The following is a 20512-nucleotide window of genomic DNA, read 5'->3' as shown; positions in this document are numbered from 1 at the left end:
ACACTCAGGAAAAACGGCCCATAATGTTTATAGGCAAACACTTACGCCTGTGGCCTGTACATGAACCGATTCTAAAAATTAATGAAGTTTCAGGGCAACATTCCGTAGTTTGTCTTATTTCAGACAGAAGCATGGAAATGCATTGTCGCTTTACACAAAAATAAGTGAAGTCGGCATTGATCGTTTTGCATGTCCTAAAACATCGATGTTTTCCTGCCAAAGTCCCAGCTTAAGGCGGAGTCTGAAAACTACACTATTCATTTTTAACTGCCGAGTTATCATATTTTATGGTCTCGCTCTCACAAAACAATCTTTCAACAATTCGTCTTTCAACGATTCATGTGCTACGGACATCCTATTCCTATTTTGCACTCAAAAGGCATAGGTATAGATCTGCATGTTTGGTTCATTTAAAAACATTAAAAATCACACACAAAACGATTTTAGAACACACCCCATTACGATAAGATCTTTTACGAATATGTAACACATGCTTGTCACACTCCTCAATGACAGTTCACGCCCATCTGGGAGATAAGACACTGCAGTCGGTCCGCCGTGGCAGCTCGGTCATACCGGTGTCGAAATCGACGAGTGCAAGATGAGAAACCTACCGCCGGTGCACATTTAGCGCGTCAGGGCCATTCCGGCTCATACATGGTGCAGCACTGTTCGTTGTTCTACACTACATTAACGAAACACCAAACCATAACAGCTCTCGAAGGAGACGAGTTGCGACCATCCTGGTCATCTCACAGCGCACGGTCTCTCGCGCCTCACTTTGTGTCGATGGTACTCGTGGTGTCGATGGTACCCGACACGAGAGGCGCGTCCTTCTTAGGGAGCCACTCCTGCAGCGGGCCGAAGTACAGACCCAGGTCGTAGTAGCCGTGCCCGTTGAGTAGCTCCAGTGAGTCCAGAGTCTGGTTCTCGTCCTCGGCAATCACCGTCAGCGGCGCTTCCTGCGGCGGCTTCTCGAAGCCGAACTTCTCTCTGAACTGACCTGGCGTCAGGCGCAGGGCCAGGTCGAGCTCGTCGATGGAGAGCGCGTTGCTGCCCTCCACCGGCTGCAGGTAGCCCACCTGCCGCTTCCGTCTGGCCACGCGGGGCCGCAGGTCGAGGACCTGCTGGCTGTCGTCCTCCAGGCGACTGACGAGCTCCTCGGGCGCCAGCTGGCGGGAGACGGGCGCGCCGCGGCCCACCCAGCCCTTGTACGAGTCGTAGAAGAGTCTCACGTTGGTGTAGCCGTCCGGGATGAGCCGGGCGGCGGCCGTCTGGATGCGGCGGCCCGAGCGGCACGTCAGCACCATCTCCTGATCCGGCGCCGGCAGCACGAAGCCGTACCTGTCGAAAAACTCGCCCGGAGACATGGCCAGCGCGCGCTCCAGCTCGGGAAGCGGCAGGTTCAGCGAGTTGGGAATCCGGCCCGGGTCCAGTAGCTCAGAGCGGTTGCGCACATCGATCAGCAGCACGTCGTCGGCGAGCACGCGCGGCAGCAGCTCGTCGAACTCGACGGCCGGGTAGGGGCGCGGCGAGGGCGCCGAGCGGCCCACGGGCAGCGCGCTCACACACAGCAGGGTCAGCAGCAGGCTCATGGCGGCGCCAGAGGAGACACGGGCGTCCCGGCGACGGCGCGGCGCGCGACTGAGAGACGGCGGCGGCACGGCGGCTGCACCTGGCCTCCGGACGTGTCCTTGAGTTCCGGCTGGGTGCCGCACACTGGATACCGGGTCACGTGGTCCGGGAGGCAGGCCAGCGAGGTCGGCGCTCCGGAGCAGATAAGGAAGCGGTCCTGGTCATGCGACTTGGCGATGATGATTATGGAGTAGAACTGCAAATGAGGAAGTCCAATTCCATGGGGTGGGGTTATATTGGATGCAACCGAGTAACACCACAGGTTATTTTAAGGTCAGGCCAGTCGTCAGGCCTATGGATCTCACGATACAAAATTGCGCCGTACTGCGTACCTTCCATGAAATGTCATAAGGTCAGCGGTCCGGTCAGTGGTATAAAAGTAAACATGACAATCGCTCGAACGTCCTTATCTTTTTGGGGGAAACTGCGTTGAAAATATAAACTTCGGACCCGAGCATAACATAGAACCACGGTGTCCAACTTTAAGATTGACCGTTTTCGCCCCGTTTCACTATGTTACCTGGAAAGCAGATCAACACATGTTCTATGTAGAATGACAATGAAGAACGGAACTGCAGAATGTTTGGTTGATGCGAGACGCAACAGCCACATCGATGACATCTTGGTACGATCACATGAGGACAATAGCATGTGACAGAGACAGCACCTCCTTGGCAATGCCAGGGCGAAGGTCGCCTGACCTCGGCCGAGCGGGGTTCGACAGGCACATTCACCCAGCGGTCTGCGCACTTTCACTTCCATAGTGCGGCATTCACACATACGGGTGGAGTCTGTGGGCTGGTCAGAAGTCACTCAGTGAAGGGCAGGTCATGGTAAAGTGGAATCTTTACCATGTGCAAGTGTTGGATCCCATGGGATCAAACGTCCTGACTGTCAGTCTGTCGTCCGTACCGCACCTGCACTGACAGTGCTTAGTCAGCCGTCGGTGTGTGCAGGTGATTACATATCTCGATTTCCGACCGCTGGGAGCCGGAAAACACCTCAAACAGCTCTGTGGCTGCGAAGTACGCCTGTGCCAGCTCACTATTGCACACGCCAATAGCCGCGCCCCACGAGAAGTAATGCTGGAAAGTCGTGCCAGCGCGCTCTCAGCACCGGCACCGGTTGCCGAGATAGGCGGCTGAGTCACCGTGGGGTGAAAGGTGGACTGACTGGGACTGACTGACACAGCGCACGGTAAGAACAATGTCAAGGGATGCCTCGCGCCTAAGTTAAGTGACGTCGATAAATGTATATGCTTCTGTCTGAGCTTTTATTTCGCAAAACTAGTTTAAAAATCGACTGAGATTTTTCGTCGATTGGGCTGGATCCTAAAAAAACTGCTACGTCCTGTAGCCACACGGCACACTCGATTCTGCATTCCTATGTAACTGCTCCTCTGCCTAGGGATTTCCGCGCCGGGATGTATGTAAATCGTGTTACCGACTCGGAGGTCAGACTGGATTGTAGCGGCCTCCAGATTGCCTCTCAGTATTCAGCCTGCAATGAACCTGTTCTTATAGCGCTTCCACTGTGGATGGAATACAAATTGACGGAATGGTGGGTTGCCGTCGATTCATAAGCATTTTTCTCACTTATTCCCAACCTGTTTCCTACGCCCATATCTGTTACCTGCCGTTCGATTGCAGCTCTGTACTTAGACATAATGGGACACATTTAGGACTCTCCACCTCACGATGGAACCGATACTGCTGTCCCCGGCAATGACATCAGCGACAGCGAACGGTACGTACTTGAGTGGAGGAAATAAACAAACGTTCACTAAGGCATGTACTCGACATTCACCACATTTAGTTCGACGTCACACAACTTAGTATTTAATCGGACTTTTATGGGTTAGTTTATTTACCCGACCAACTACAGAATACCTTATCGTTGAACTGATCATAGCATGTTCTATCAATATATCTTTCCGCTTATTACCTACGTTTATTGATGCTTTATAAGTCTGTCCACGGTGCAAATATGCCAAGCCCCATCATGCCCACTTCCACTCCACGCCGCATGGATGGCCGTGTCACTCTTGGTGTCACTTCTTTATCCCCGACCAGGTCATGTTATCCGTAGAAAGAGCCGTCTCGAGATGGTACTTCAGGTGCTAGTCTATGCTAATGTTGTAGATAATCTGTCTAATGAAGGACTTTAATGAGGATTAGCCCGCGGATAAACACGAGCACCTGTAAAAACGAACAAAGAGCTGCTGTGACAGCTAGTGAAAAACGATGATTTTGAAATAGAAAGTGGAACATGTGTGAATGATAATTTCTAACAAATTTACCGTCAGTACGAAGCAATATCGAACCCATAACAGTGGTGGCAGCGGTGTTAAAAATGTCGGACCATTTGGTTCTGGAGAAGTTTGCGAACGGCAGTGCACAAGATTGGATATCATGGCTGGAGGACTACTGTTTGTTTGGTCAGATGAAGAAGTGGAATACCGACAAACTTGTGACAAACTTGCGTTTCTTTGTTTCTGGTAATGTAAAGGAATGTGTCCGACACGTGTGTGCAGCGTGCCCGGCAGCCACACTCGACTCGATCTCCGCCGAAGTGGTGAAGCTACTGGGAGGGATACCAGATCCCATGGTGGCCATCCACCGCCTAGATTCGGTGGCTTATGAAGGAAATGTGATGAAAACCCTGCTCGCTATTGAGGATCTAGTACAGTACGCCTACCCCACCGTTTCAGACAAGGCTACTAAGGATCAGCTTACTTGGATCCATCTCCAGAAAGTGCTACCCTCGGAGTATCAGCGAGATCTTACGAAGGCCAGAATCACAACGTTGGACGCCGCTGTGGAGCACGTCCGAGCCTTCGAGCGGGCTGATGCGTCTGTCCAGTCTCACCCGGCTGGATTGTATCGTGCTCAGACCAGCCCAGCTGTCGAACAGGCCGACCCGCAAGGACGGAGGAGCTCATCGGTCGTCTGCTACACGTGCGGCCTATCGGGTCATATCCGCGCTCTCTGTCCTTTCCGCCACGATATCTGCGGCAACTGCGAACGCAGGGGTCACCTGAGTACGGTCTGTCGAGGGAGACCGACGCGAGCGCGGGGCAATAACCAACCCCGTGGAAGAAGCTTGGGAAACGCCCGGCAGTCTGTCCCAGGGAGCCAAGGGCAGACTGGCCGCGTCACCAGGACAGTGGCTCCTCTCATGTGGACAGCCGAGAAACAGGCACCAGTGCAGTCATTACCACCGCCGCTGCCGGTTCCGAACGACTACAGCACGGGCGCGGCGGTACTGCAAGCGTGGACCGACAGGGGACGACCTGTCCCATCGCCGCGGCTGGAGGAATCTCTACCGCCACAGATGCCACATCAGCAGCTGGTAGAGCCGCAGCAGCAGACGCAACAGCTCCGGGAGTGACGAGCACAGCAGTGACGGCCGACGCGGCGCCGGTGGTGAGGAGACACACGCCAGGTCGGTACGTCCAGTTGTTTATAAATGGCAAGAGTGTTAATTCTCTGTGCGACACTGGAGCCGACCACACGGTGGTTCGGCGTGACATTTTGAGTGACGTCACACCCATCCGGCCGGTATCCCACCCGGTGAAATTAGCGAACAACGAACAATATTCCGGGATAATGGGATGTGCGTATGTAGATCTGCAGCTTGGACCCTTTCGACAACTTACCTGCGTCTACGTGGCCGCCACCTTGTGTGAACCATGCTTGTTGGGGGCAGATGTGCTTACGGCCTCGAAAGCAGTGATGGACATATCCAACGGGGAAATGTGGGTATTAGGGCAGGAGCTACCAATGCATGCGACTGGCGCAGCACAGGGTGATCCGGTGCAAAAAGTGGGGCACCGCACGGGAGCCGTGCTGATCGCCCGCACAATCGCTGTGCCAGCCAACAGTGAAATTATTTTGCCCGCTACCGTGTCTCTAGCTGAATGTAGCCGAGCTAAGGAGCTGGCCCACTCACTAGGCTGTAAGGGGATGCCTGATGGTGACCTGGGACTGACAGGTCTGGTGGAAGGGGACGGGGAGTTCATTAACAAAACCGAGCTGTGTGTAGCCCGTTTGGCGGTAACTGTGCACGATAGTACCGTACCAGTCAGACTCGGCAACCTTTCAGACAACCCCATCACCCTCTACGAAGGTACCAAGATCGCCAATTTCGAATCCTTAGATGAGTTCTCGTTCAGTGAGGTGCCTGAAACTGAAACAGAATTCTGTCCCGATCAGGCTGTGGCACACCTGGAGGAGCCGACACGTTCCGAGTTTTTGGCCCTGCTCCATAAATACAGGCAGGTATTTGCAGGACTGGGCCGCACTGATGTCGCGGAGCACAAAATACCCACTGGAACCCACCCGCCCGTGTTTCAGGGCCCACGTCCCATACCAGCCCACCTCTCAGGGGAAGTCAAATCACAAATAGAGGAAATGGTGGAACAGGGAGTGCTGGAGCCCGTCCCGGACTCCGAATGGGCGTTTCCCTTGGTGCTGGTGAAACGGGCCAACGGCGGTCCGGTCCGAATATGTGGAGATTTCCGTCGTCTCAATCGCATCACCACCCCCTCCGTCCAGGTCATACCCAGGATAGACACATGCCTACAGAAGTTAAGCGGAGCCGTCTATTTCACATCGGTAGATCTCAAAAGCGCGTACCATCAGCTCCCAGTAGCAGAAGAAGATAGAGCCAAAACAACTATCGCAACGGAGTTTGGCCTATTCCGTTACACTACTGCTCCGTACGGGATACAGGGTATCCCACACTCATTCAATCGTGCTCTTCGGCTAGTCCTCGCCGACGTTCCCCCAGAGACAGTCATCCAATACTTTGATGACGTAATGGTGATTTCCAAAACTCTGGACGAGATGCGCACCAATTTGGAGGCAGTTTTAGCTGCGCTGCAAAAGTCGGGCTTAACTGTCTCGTTGAAGAAGCTGCAGCTCTGCAAAAGGGAGGTAAGCTTCCTCGGCTTCACCGTCAGTGCGGCAGGCGTGCAGTGTGACCCGGAAAAGATCACAACCATCCAGAACTGGCCTGTCCCGGTTAATGCCAAGCAGGTTCGCGTGTTCTTAGGTCTAGCAGGCTACCTGCGCCGCCATATTCGAGGTTATGCAGTTTTAGCCAAACCCCTAACAAAGCTGACCGAGAAGCATCGCCCTTTCCACTGGGGACCGGAGGAACAGAGTGCTTTTGATCGTCTGAAAGCAGCACTGGCCTCACCGCCAGTGTTAGCACTGCCGGTATTCAGCGAGGAGGCACCTCAGTTCGTGCTCGATGTAGATGCAAGCGGTGCGGCCGTGGGAGGCTGTCTCATGCAGGGTGACAAGGTAGTCGGGTATGCCAGCAGGGTTCTTACCAAAGCTGAGCGTCAGTACAGCGTCACCAAGCGCGAGCTTCTGGCAGTGGTCTGGGGTACTACGCACTTCAGACAATATCTGGTCGGACGACGCTTCCTCCTGCGTTCTGATCATTCGGCTTTGCAGTGGCTCTTTAATATGAAAGACCCGACAGGGCAGCTGGCTCGCTGGCTGCTTCAGCTATCCGAGCTAGAGTTTGATATCGTGCACCGGCGTGGTAGTCTCCACAGCAACGCAGACGCACTATCTCGATATCCACATCCAGTGACCGCTCAGGAGCAGCGGTACCGGTGGGTCTGTGTTCCGATTCCTGAGGCCCCAGAGGCAGAGCTTCCTATGGCGCTCTCTCCTAGAAGGGATACTGAGCAGGCGAGTCCAGAACCAAGCGCAGTGTCCAACATGGCACAGACGAGTTCCGCTCTGTCACTGCCCGCCAGCAGAATCCACTCGGCAGATGCAGGCCAGCATCCTCAGTCTCCAACTGCGTCAGAACCACAGACAGACTCGGCCACTGATCAGATTACCAAAGAGACGCACATCGATAGCATCGAGTCCACTGGTACGTCTGCATCTGGCCAGCCCGATAGAGCTGCAGCAGCTGCAGTCGTAACTGGGCCAAAGTCATTGATAAGTATCAATCCCATCGAGCTGAGAGATTTTCAGAAAGAGCAGCTCAATGATGCTGGAATCAGAGAGATCGTTCATTGGATACAGCTGCGTCGAAAACCCCACCCAAGCGAGGTGAACACAGAGCACGCCGCTCAGCTGCTACGAGAGTGGAACCGATTAGTAGTCACAGGCGATACGCCCGTGTTGTACAGGCGAGTCCAGCCCTACAAAGGAGCCCCATCATGTCTCCAGATAGTGGTGCCCCAACATTTGAGAAGGAGCCTGATGAATGACCATCACAGTGGACTAGGAGGGGGACACCAGGGGGCGGCAAAATTGGAGAGTGCACTTCGCCGGCAGTTCTACTGGCCGAGAATGCAGACTGATGTGAAAGCGTTCTGCCAACAGTGCGAGGTCTGTGCTCGCCGCAAAGATCCTCCTCACCCACCGAAGGCCCCATTGGGGTCACTGCAGGCGTCTGAGTTCCTTGACAGGCTTGACATCGATATCATATCTGGGCTCCCCACCAGTGAGCCGGAAGGTTACAGGTATATTCTGACGTGCATCGATGCATTCACTCGATTTGTATGGGCTTTCCCACTTAAAACACAGGAAGCATCCGAGATAGTCCAGACACTGATGGACCGTATCGTAGGTCAGTTTGGTGTGCCTAAATCAATTCACTCCGATCAGGGCAGAAACCTGGTTGGAAACGTAGCAAAGATGTTCTACAACAATCTTGGAATCAAACAGAGCACGACGACAGCATATCATCCTCAAGGGAACGCCTACTGTGAGCGTAGCCACCGTTTCCTCATCGACACACTGGCTAAACTCGCCGCCGCAGAGCACCGTCATTGGCCCCGTTACCTGAGCGGCGCCGTGCTGGCTTTTAACGCCAACACTAGTGCGGCCACAGGCCTGTCGCCATATGAGTGCGTGTTTGGGCGTCCTGCGCCACTACCGGCTTCACTGAAGTATAGCTCTGTCTCCAACGGTCAAAGCGAGCTGGTGGACATGAAGGTGCCCCGTGACACCTTCCAGTACCTGGCTGGTTTACAGCGCACCCTCAAACGCACCGATCAGCAGATACACTCTGCTAGTACAGCGGCTCATAACAAGAGCAAAATCAGGCATGATGCGCGCATAGTGGAACATAACTATGAGCCGGGCAGCCGCGTCTGGCTCAGACAAAATGCGGTACAGGGTGGAGACGTGAGAAAGTTGTCCCCTCGCTGGAAGGGACCCTACCGCGTGATAGCGAAACGTCGAAACTGGACATATCTCATAGCCTGTGAAGGAGAGACGACGGAAATGACGGTCCACCACAACCGCTTAAAACCGTATCACCCAAGCACGGGAAACTCACCCACTGGGGCCCCTGTTTACCCCACTCGCATTTGGCGACGCAGTCAACGCTCATCGCCTCATCAGTTCGGCCCAGTCCCACAGAACCGAGACCGAGCATTAGCACCCAGGAGGCATGATCCCCAGTCAGCTGACAAACACGTAAGGCCACATGGCGGCAAAAAGCCGCGGCAAGACAAGTCCTCTGTGCAGCAGGACCTGGTCACTCAGGCGACTCCAAATGTGCCAAAGTCGATAATCACGAAAGCGGGTCGAACTGTCAGACACCCCATTAGGTACCACTAGTCATGAAGAGCTCATATGAGATGATGCGGCTTGAAGTGGATAAGGTATTGCTATGTGAAACGTAATATCCATCCTGTTTTAAGTGGTGATGTATGACAGAAGTGGCGTGTACATTTTGTGTTCATAGGTAATGCCTATGGTTTGAAGTGTTCATTGCTCATGTATGAATGTACATATGAGTAGAGTGTTAAAGTGTACCGTCTTACTTGGTGCATCAATGTCCGCGGGCCATGCAGAGGTTGATCGGTTTCCGGGGGCGGAAACTTTGTCTGTGGGGGATATTGTTGTAGATAATCTGTCTAATGAAGGACTTTAATGAGGATTAGCCCGCGGATAAACACGAGCACCTGTAAAAACGAACAAAGAGCTGCTGTGACAGCTAGTGAAAAACGATGATTTTGAAATAGAAAGTGGAACATGTGTGAATGATAATTTCTAACAAATTTACCGTCAGTACGAAGCAATATCGAACCCATAACACTAACTATAGCAATGAGGTCTCGGCTAAATGCGGCTTATGTATGCAGAAGGGTAGCCGGAACGAATAAGATGACCAATAGCCATAGTTTCTTTATATAACATTTTCCTGGTCAATGACCAGAGACCAGCGTAGAAAAAAATCGCCAGCTGTGATTATTTTGATCGCTCACTAGTTTCGCTAGCCGCGCAAAAAACTGCTGATTTGAAGAAAGATATTAGCCAGCCTAAATGAGTTTCGCGAAAGACGCTATTTTTTTTCACGTGGTATACCATTGGTGAAACTTTTGGGCAACTGTGAGGTCTAGAAATAACCACAGTCTGCGATTTTCGGTTGATTTTTAGAACAATATTCTATACATTTTATGTGAGTGATAAAGCTATTCCACAAATAGATCCCATTCAACCATATTCAGTCGGAATGTCACCTAGCACCCGCCTTGTCCTGTGGGCCTCATTTTATCCTATTTGTGGTGCCCTTACCAACAGATTATCATCAAACCCATACGGAGCTCACAATGAACATCGTGGTTCCCGGCCCGAACGAGTAATTTATCGGCGAAAAACGCTGTCACCCCTCGCCGCTTCGTCATGCCGCTCTCGACGATCTATCAGAGCGCGCCTACAGGCAGTGGCTCCATCCGAATTAATTCGATTGTTTTCAATCTGATGATCCCCGAGTTGCCCCGGATCGACCATCAGCGCTTTAACTATATGGAAATTGTTTTACAGCGGCGGCGGCGGCGCGCCCGCCCGGCCGCCGGTCCCGCGGGAGCCGGGCGCGCGCCATATCCAATTAGGCTGTAAGCAACGGATCGGCGGCCACCTGCGCCCGCGAGAAATGAGCCACATTTGCCGCATTTCAATTGGGGCGGCGGCAGCGTCGGTGCCGTCGCGTCGGTGGGCGGCGACGGCGGCGGCTTTGCTGGGCGGAGCCGGGCGCCGTCCTGTTAATCACGCTCAACAAAGCCGACACGGCTGGCGAGGCCCACAACAGAGCGCGGACCCGGCGTGGAGCGCCTCCCGACGGCGCCGGGGCGATGCGAGACCGATGGTGACCGAGCGAGACCGACAGACGTCCTGTCCGGCACCGCGCGGTTAAAAGGCACAGCGAACCGAATTGAATAAGGTATAGTGCGAGGTCCCAAGATACTGAAAAAAAAACTATAAAAATATACGTGAAACAGCTTATTTTTTTGTTAGATTCACAACATCGTATGTATTCACGGCCGATAACGACCAGTCTCTTTGTGAGTTGACATGATGCGTCAAGAGCGAATGCTGTTACAGGTACAAATGCACAATGCCAGTGCAGTACAGACACCCACGGCACTTGCAATATGTATACAATGTTTCAAAGTAAATCATTCACTTTGGAGCTCTGGCTTTGAATGTTTCGCTTTTTGAAAAAGTTCCATGGGTGCTCTCTGTTCCCCGCAGGAAGCCACTTTGCCCGTTTCTCATCCTCTCATTTCGATGACAATAGCCGAAAGCTGACGCCCCATCCTGAAATCCGAATCCTTCCGGGCCATCGCTCGCTCCGGGAATCCTGTTCCCGCGTCCCGGTCGGCGACCCATCTGGTCAGCCAACTCCTCCAGGCCTAATCGAATCGTGTCCAGTGTAAACTGATTTCTCGGGTAATTTTCCCCGGATTACAGGGCTATTTTTCTGGTGGATTAGTCCGGCTGGGGCTGGCCGTTGACGCGCTGACCGGCTCTCGAGGGACCGGGGAGCTCGGCGGAGGGCCGACGGCCAGCGACGGCCCCGACGGCCCGGCGCGGCCCCGGGATCCCCGAGGCCCGAGCCGAAGGCAGACGGTCGCGCCGGACAGACGCAGCCGGCATCCGCTATACGGCTTTGGATAATGGATCATTTTCAGATGGCGAGAGTACCGAAGTATCTAAGCAAAATAATCTGAAACAGCCACTCCTACTGGCTAAATCGTTATGAAATGCTATATGTATGGTGATGTTTCCCTCAAAATAGCTGTTTGAGCTATGTCTTACAGACATGAAACCGGGAAAGCCAATGATTTACTAGAAATATCAGCTTTAACTCAAGACTGAATGCGTATGGAGATCGGAGATGCATGTTGAAGCTGATATTATGTAAAAGGTACCAGACATGTGCAAAGACCTGAGAAAATGGTCCCGAGATTCGATCATATGAATATTGATCTATATCTATTGGATTCTGTTTATCAAAATGACTCATTTAAAGGGACTGTCCCACCTTTGCATTAGTTCTGAGCAGGGCTGCAGAGTCGGAGTCGGAGTCGGAGTCGGAGTCGGTCGGAGTCGACAGTTGTGACCGGAGTCGGAGTCGGAGTCGGAGTTGATTTTAGAAACCCGAGCCGGAGTCGGAGTCGGAGTCACCGAAAATCTGTCGACTCCGCAGACCTAGCAGGGCTGCGGCCAAATTTCCCCCACATTGACATGAAGTAAATCCTTCATTACGTCACAGATCCGATCTAAATGACGTCACGATGAAATATAAAAGTCGCAATATCTCAAAAAGTATACAATGAAAACGCGTAAAAACTTGCAGAATTCGTCACAATATCATGAGTAACATTTCCGAACCCTAAATGGTACTTTTTTGAAGGTGGGATAGTCCCTTTAAACTTTAAAGGGATCCAGAATAATTAAGGATCTCAACATCACTTTGGCATGATTTTTGCAGTCACTGAAGTGAAATGAATGATCGAACGGGGCCTGGTGACCTAATTAAGTGACCCGAAAATAAGTCCATGTGCCAAAAAATGCATGTAGCGGCGACTCTCCGTTCTGTCTCCCTTCCTACAACACCTCGGTTCCGCTTCTTTCCGTTTCTCCTCGTTCACAACCGGAATTCTCACCTCATTTTATGGATCCAGCTCCCTCTCTCTGTCTCCGTCTCTGGTTCGACATCAACAGATTACAGAGCTGCGGAGGCCCAATGTCAGTGGTCATACAAATCTGGGCCACTGATATTGCGCGGGGGCCGGGGCCCTCGTCTCTGACCGACGGTTCGTCGGTCTTGGCTTCGCCGCACAAAACAGCGATGAACGATCGTACAGTCCGCAGTTGTATTATCGGTAAATAGTGATCCGCATGCAACGGTATTTACATATTCTACAGGAAACATCAATTGTCTAACGCAGCATGCATGTTCATTGTCCATATCAACTGATATGATCCTCCACTTATCTGTGCGGCGCTGAAACAGGTCAATTGCGAGATAAATCTGGAGACGTCCTCAAACAAAATCCTTTCAACCATCTACATAATCAGATGAACATCAATTCGACAGGAAAGTTGCATGCATAATAAGATGCAACAATAATGGTCATCTATGCAGCATAAAATTTTCCTACACACTCCCAAAGTGTAAAAGGGCCTGAAATATCTTAAAGGAAAGTGTCGGTGAGGATGCAGACTGCAGAGTAAGATATGATTACAGGTAACAAAGTGTGAGCAAGGGAACACTTAACATCAGCATTAAAACACGTCGTTATTGCACAATATAAATAGCTTACTGCCGTTGTTTCAGTTTATCTTCCTAGATGTAATTATCAAGATTGTGCTCACATAATCGCCAGCAGCTTATGAGTGAGAGAATGCTTCTGAACACATAATTCATACAGGTAACACTCAACACGCTATGGGCGAGTTCCCCCGCGAATAAATCATGATGAACGTGTATCATTTGGTAATGATTCACGATAACAATAATACAGAGATGCCGTTTTACGCACTTCCAAGCACGTGGTTGAGATAAGCTATGTAACACACCGCAAGTTTCAGAATCTCGATTTTTGAGAGCTTCTTGTCCGGAGGCAGCGTCGGGAGAAGCTTGCGAAGCTCGCAGAAGGCTGTGTTGAATGCCTCGACTCGGACACGCTCGCGAGTGGCGTGCGCGAGCCGGTACTTCTGAGTGGCGCGGCGGCGGCGGCGGCGCTCCTCGCGGGATAGCACAGCACCTCTGCGGGGAAAAGACACATGTGAGGTACTCCACAGTCCACACTGCTAGGACGGCACCTCTGCGGGGAAGAGACACACGTGAGGTAGGTACTCCACACTGCTAGGACGGCACCTCTGCGGGGAAGAGACACATGTGAGGTACTCAACACTGCTAGGACGGCACCTCTGCGGGGAAGAGACACATGTGAGGTACTCCACACTGCTAGGACGGCACCTCTGCGGGAAAGAGACAATTATGAAATTCAACAAGATCCCTGTTGTAAAGTGGAACAATTCAAGTGAGAGAAGGAACAACTGTTCGCGTGAATCGGTGGCTGGCTTCACCTATGTCGCATCGAACGCGAACGGTTAGTCAGTGAAAGTAACGCCGACTGGGCGCTCAAAACGACCAAAAGGGGTCAAATATCGGCTCGTTGGTCTAGGGGTATGATTCTCGCTTCGGGTGCGAGAGGTCCCGGGTTCAAATCCCGGACGAGCCCTTGTTTTAAATATTTGAGCGTGAGCCCGTACAAGACTGGGCGTTTGTAAAATTAACTCACTGTACAATAACCACAATGTTCAATAATGTACAATAACTCCCTGTTCACGCTGCGTATAAATGCAACGGTTCGTCGGAAGGTCATTTCATACTCAAATACACATATATAAAAAATTAAACAAAAGTCATTTCATACACTAAAATTAAAAAAAAAATTGAATATAATAGGCAAAAAAACCCAAAAGTTTTTCGATTCTCGAAAAAAGGAATATATACGATAGCCCCTACTAACTTCTATTCACATACCAAATTTTTGATCGGACCTTTTTTGGCCAAGTTATAGCAAAAAAAAATTTAAAGTTGATGACGTCAAATTTTCAAACTCAAATTTTAGCAATTCAAGACAAAGTAGCGCAAAACAAAGACTACCATTAGACTTTCCGTGACGAGCTGCATAGAATCAATGCCATTTTATGCAAAAATATCAACTTTGAAATTTGACCTTTTTTAACCCGACATTGACCTGACCTCAATCACGAAGTGACCTAAGCCGTTCCTGATTGGCTTAGCTATAACGAACACCATTAAGTTGGAAATGAAAAATTGGCCTGCTTAAAAAAGGGCATTGCTTAAAGAGGAGGGCGCGGACAGGTGAGGAAGGCGATGTACATACGGTCAGGAGGCCGCCTACAGCTCAGGAGGGCCGTCTACGGTGAAAAGGGCACCGACTTGTCAGGAGGGCGCTAAACGCAGAGGGCGCCGGTCTGGAGGCCGGCGTTGTATGGTTGGGACTTGGGAGGCTGCTATACATACAGTGAGGAGGCCTGCGACAGGTCAGGAGGGCGCTGTACGGTGAGGAGGGCGCTATAATACGATAAGGAGGGCGCAGACAGATCAGCAGGATGCTGTGTGGTAAGGACCATGAAGGTGCCGACTGGTCAGCCCAGAGGGCGCCGAATGTGAAAAGGGCGCCGATAGGCCATAAAAGCGCTGAATGGCGAGAAGGGCGCCGACAGATCAGAAGGGCGCTGAAAAGACAGAAGGGCGCTGAAGATGAGGAGGGCGCTAGATGGTCAGGAGATTGGGGGTGGATATCCGGCAGTTCAGGATTGTGGGTGCATCTTCACCCACAAAGGGATATAAAATTGTAAACCTGGGTGCCAGTGCCGCATGGTGTACCGCAATGGCTTACCGTCGAGGGCGCCTAGAGTGTTGGACATTAGAGAGGCGCCTTCGTCACCACGAAATGATCGTGGAAGGCGCCATCCTTCCACGATCATTTCGTCATTGCGTTCAGCTCGTCGGCGCCATGAGGGCGCCGGTTAGATTTGGGAGGGGCTAAAGCCCAGTGTGCCCCTCCCCCCTCCTTGGCTGCGCCCCTGTATTCGATCAACCTTCACTACCTTGAGGTCTGTTTTGCTGTTGGGCAGCTGTGAGGTCATGTGACGTCATCAAAGGTCACCAAAGGTTTTTTGCCAATAACTCCGTACAGGAATAAGATACAACCAAGCAGACGGTCTCATTGTGTTCAGCTCGTCAAGGCGCATCGAATGATATGCCTACATGATGACCTCGAGGTCACGTGACCTGAGGTCAACCTTTGACTTTGACCTTTCGAGGTCACCATGTATATGGTTCGATGCGGATTGACAAGAGGATCACGATGATGCCCTTAGAGTGTTCCTATCTTGACTAGTTCGAAAGTTATTCGAGAAAAACTCTCTCCATATCTAGCGCCGCCATTTTGACTTTTTCGACCCCTGTGACGTCATCTTTGACCTGACCTGAAAATGACCTTAGTAAAAATTGTAGACCTTGTCCGTGCGTATCCCATGCCGTTTACCGCTTGTCGTTATCTTGCTTCGTTCTCGAGATTTCAGGGGGGTTCATCCGCCCCCCGTCGGTTCTAAGAATTGGCGCAGACCCCCGTCGGTGCGCGGGTTAATATGACCTCATTAAAAGTCTTTGACACGCGTAAGGAGAATATGACCTTTCTCATTTTTTTGAGGAAAAATTACCTATTCGACCGTCACATTATTTTTATTGTACCTATAGCTTTTAGAAAATATAAAAGTAGCACATTTTTTAGTGTGATATTTTTTTTGCGAGAGGAAAACAGTACTTGTAGTACTTGCCAAGGGCGGATCTAGGCGAAAGTTTTTTTTTTCGGGGGGGGGGGGGGGCGGTCACCGGTCGGCCGACATGCCGGGGCCCCTGATGAATGAATCCTGGCGGCGCGCGTATGTCAAGCTCAATAGCGGTAACGATACAACTTTATATAAGTCGTTATAAGTCACTTTTTGTTACTTGAAGTCATATCAATCCTTACCAACACTTTGCTTGAAAATATTTCAAACTCTTTTACACTCTGGAGTGTGTTGGAAAATCGTATGTTGCATCGATGACCAAGGTTGTTGCATCTTATTACGCATGCAACTTTGCAGTCGAATTGTTTCTCTGATTATTTTTAAGACACTATTTCCAGGTACACCGAGCACAATTTGAAATCAAATATTTTTTGTGTGTGATAAAAATGGTTAAGCTCGAGCTACACTGGCATGCATTATGTTTTGTGTTTTTTTTTTCGGTTTCTGCGGGATTTCGGTTCGCGTCGTAAAGTTCGTCCCATAGCAAATGTATGGACGAGCTACACTGCTAGTTTGGCGTCCCGTGGAAGGAAATCCCGCAAAAGTCGACAAATCGGAACCGAAAAAAGTTCAGAGCTCCGGAGGGCGGAGACTAAACTTTTTCCGTTTCTGCGAGATCTGGTATTGGTGATGAATGGTTAGAAGAGATTGTGGTTAATGACATGTTCACGATGGTACACATTTTATATTAAATTCATGAAAATAACGTAAATAATGAATTATGCAGAGAAAATGTCATTCTTAACTCATATTCTACTTCAATCAAATATGATGATCTCTCAAATATGAAACTCAAATTAAGGTGAAATAATAAGCTAAGAAAACAAACAAAGAGCAAAATTAGTTTTGAGGTGCAGTCCGAAACTGGTGACCACGACCAGTTCCGGTCTTGGGCCAAAATTTTCAGTGCGCAAAGTACGTTCGTAGAACCGTTGGGTGCAGTGCGGCTATTGCGCCGTAAAACTGAACTTGTGAGTACCTACCTATTGAGAAGCACCAAAAATAGAAAAGCACCGATCTTGTGATAAGGACTTAAGCGGAAGACCGAAGATGATATGAAGGGATTCGAAGGACAAGGCTGTTTTTTAGTTACGGGAAAGCGAAGCCTAAGCTCCAAACGTATACATACATAGCTAGTGAGTAGTTCGGAGGATCGTCGTTCACCATTTACTACAAACTGGTGCTATAGGAACTAGCACTTACGATTTCTTCCTGTCCAGTTGATAGATGCCCGGCGGTGAGGATGCATCGTGTGACGTAATACCAGACGTGGTGACGTCACAGCTGTCTTCCAGATCCAAGTCAAGGTTCGTTGCCCACATATTCCAGTAGCGAATCCTGCAGGCAAGGAATCAAACAGGCATAACACCTGTGGGAAATCAAGAGGGGTGGAGGAGGGGCGCATTCCATCCATTTCTTTTTGTACCCAAAAAGGCGTGCAATGACCTAAAAATCTCGCACGGGGACCGGGTGAAATGAGCCATTAGGTAGGTATTCGTACGTTTACTTTGAAAACTTATGAAAGTTGGTTTTAAAAACTGAAAATTGATTTAAATATTAGCTGTTATTTTTTACTAAATAAATTTAACAAAAGTGAACATTTGACTAAGACGCATCCAGAAAAGGGACAAATTTAGGGGAGAACCGGGACTGGCAATTCAATGAGATTTAAACCGGTAAAATTGAAATTGGAATACCGTAAACATGAAAATCATCTAAATAATTTAAAGACAACATCAAAGTAAATTACCTCGATTCCACTCAACATGGCACCTGACTTGGTGATTTGGACATGCTAGGCAGGTGCTACATAGTATTCGTTTTCATGACGGCCATCTGGTACACATTTGGTGCACATCTGGTGCAGATTAGGTGCAGATTTGGTCAAATCAGGTTCAGTGTGTCACTTAGTAGCTATCAGCTAGGGTTGCGCTAATTGCTTATATGCCTGCCTTGTCATATTATCAGAGAGCATCATCGATTAAAACACTGAAATAAATTCATAAAATAAAGATATTTCCTGTAAAAGAGTAGGTGCAGATTTGGTCAAATTAGGTGCAAACCCCCGGATAGCCCGTCGTGAAAATGGCTAGTTTAGCGGTAGATTGGCCACTATAGGACACGGATTAGGCGCGTTATCTCACTACCCAAAATCGTCATTTTCATATCAAATGTCTCTCCTAAAAAAGACATAAGAATATCAAACACACTCAGGCTTATTAAACAGAGCCTTCACAGTTAACAGGCAGCAGATGCCAGATAGTGAAGGGTCTGAATAATTGACGTTGCGAGATGAGCGACAAATTAGATTAGATTATAAAACAAAATATTTTTAACACTTTATTGACGCCGCGGCAACTTGGTAACTGGAATAGGAAAACTTTTGAAAGTGACGTGCACCAACTAATTTTGTTCGAAAATGTGCAAACAAATATTATTTCTTTGCTTGGATAGCCAAATATTGCACACCACCTCCCATTTCTCTTTCGTTCATCTATTTCCCCACGCTTCCCCAAGCATTTCTATTTGTATTTGAATGTATGTAACAGCTATGGGCATCACAATTGGAAGGAGTGAGTCGGTCCAATCTTTCACTTCCCTTCGTCGAACACTGATAACGCCTCTGATGTTCAAGAACACATAAGAGTGGCATCGAATGGCAAATAGCTCAACGATGGAATCTGATAAGAATTCGATGGTCGTAAATTTACAAAAAAAGCAGCAACTTAGAATATAACAAGCGCACTGATAAAATAGAGTCGTCACTTCCAATGCAAGGGCCAAATTTAGTCCGCAGTGGGCCATACTACCACGTACCGGTTTCGCCGTCCTGTCAGAAGCGATCCACTCGTGCGGCCCGGTTTGACCCCGGCCGTCGCCTCGGGCTCACCCACCCATCACCTCTGCCGGTCGACTGGTGTGCTCTGCAGGGAGCAGTCGCCTCGGGGCAGATGACACGGCCCCGCCCACCGACCAGGTCAGCCAATCAGAGGCGAGATGAGCAGCCCCCCGCTGGGACCGCGAGACGGAACAAGATGGAGCCCGCGGCGCCAAAGATCGATATATATAACAGGATCGGCAAAACTGGCAATAGAGTAAAAGCTTCCAGTGAGCGTCGATCGTCAGTGGGTACATACATATAGCTATGCGTGAAATATTTGTGTTTGTGCGTACCCGTTCGTAGGCTCTGCACCTATTTGTGAGTTTGTCTATGAGAGAAACATAGTCTAGAGAGAGGAGAAGGAAGAGAGAAGAGAAGAGAGAGAGAGAGAGAGAGAGAGAGAGAGAGAGAGAGAGAGAGAGAGAGAGAGAGAGAGAGAGAGAGAGAGAGAGAGAGAGAGAGAGAGAGAGAGAGAGAGAGAGAGAGAGAGAGAGAGAGAGAGAGAGAGAGAGAGAGAGAGAGAGAGAGAGAGATTATTTTGTTGGTAGGTTTCCATAGTGGACAATGGTGTCGTTCTGTCAATGGTTTTCATAAGTTTTGGGTCCTTCGCGCTGCGAATTTTCTTCTTTTGAGGACGCGAGTCGCGACAATCTTACGATATCGATTACGATATGCTCTATAGGTCACCCTATGATTTCCTTTGCTCTGATACGAGGGTCTATCCCATGGAGGGCTTTGGAGGCATTGCAGTTGCCGTTTATAGGTATGATCTTTGTACTTTGCACGCTGCTCAACGTCTGTTTATCTATAACGTGTAAGCGGTGAATTATTTAACACGCTTAGCTTATTTATTTCATCTTTATCGCCCTTGAGCAAACAGTGGGTGGTTATGGTGTTTTATCTTACATTATTTACACTTAAGTAAGTTACAGCATTCATTTTGCCTACCGAACGTTAAGGGCTTTATAATTTGTCAGCCTTGCATAGTTGACTAGTGACTACCTAACTATACATGCAGAATAGATTTCCTCTTATTCCTCACGGGCAATCAGTTGCCTGGAATGGTAGACTGTGCCGCATGGCACTTGTCATAAGTCAAAGTGACAGCCGCTTCGAGGTCCTGTTCACCATAGACACGCTTAATTGCGCGATTAAAGGCACAGCCCAGTGTTCCAGTCACCTGATGGCTGATAGTTTGCTTGTTTGGACTGGAACATGATTCTGCAGTCAATGATTCTGTTCAATGTGATTCTGTTCAATGTGTGACGTGCGACCAAGCGGTGTCGAGCCAGCCAGTGCCGCGGCTGGGCTGCTGCAGGATGACAGACGA

At 49.8% G+C, this 20512-nt stretch overlaps 1 protein-coding gene, 1 long non-coding RNA gene and 1 other non-coding gene across 3 annotated transcripts; 1 reads left to right on the top strand and 2 right to left on the bottom strand.

Annotated features, from left to right (window-relative positions):
• Positions 1–242: 242 nt before the first annotated feature.
• LOC122389577 lies at positions 243–1646 on the bottom strand. The gene has a single exon (XM_043381735.1). It carries the CDS (start codon positions 1593–1595, stop codon positions 777–779), a length of 819 nt encoding a protein of 272 aa, XP_043237670.1. The 5' UTR covers positions 1596–1646; the 3' UTR covers positions 243–776.
• Positions 1647–12762: 11116 nt separating this feature from the next.
• On the bottom strand, positions 12763–19331 carry LOC122389576. The gene is made up of 3 exons (XR_006258000.1): positions 19119–19331; positions 17505–17639; positions 12763–13677 (listed from the first exon to the last, which is right to left on the bottom strand). It is a non-coding gene; the product is annotated as an uncharacterized LOC122389576 (long non-coding RNA).
• Positions 14084–14155, top strand: Trnap-cgg. Its single transcript has one exon. It is a non-coding gene; the product is annotated as a tRNA-Pro (tRNA).
• Positions 19332–20512: the final 1181 nt, after the last annotated feature.

This window comes from Amphibalanus amphitrite, unplaced genomic scaffold (assembly GCF_019059575.1).
Source record: "Amphibalanus amphitrite isolate SeventyFive unplaced genomic scaffold, NRLGWU_Aamphi_draft 000363F_arrow, whole genome shotgun sequence".
NCBI classification, from domain to species: Eukaryota; Metazoa; Arthropoda; class Thecostraca; order Balanomorpha; family Balanidae; genus Amphibalanus; species Amphibalanus amphitrite.
The sequence above is the reverse complement of the archived record's forward strand: the minus strand, read 5'-3'. Positions and strand labels throughout refer to the sequence as shown.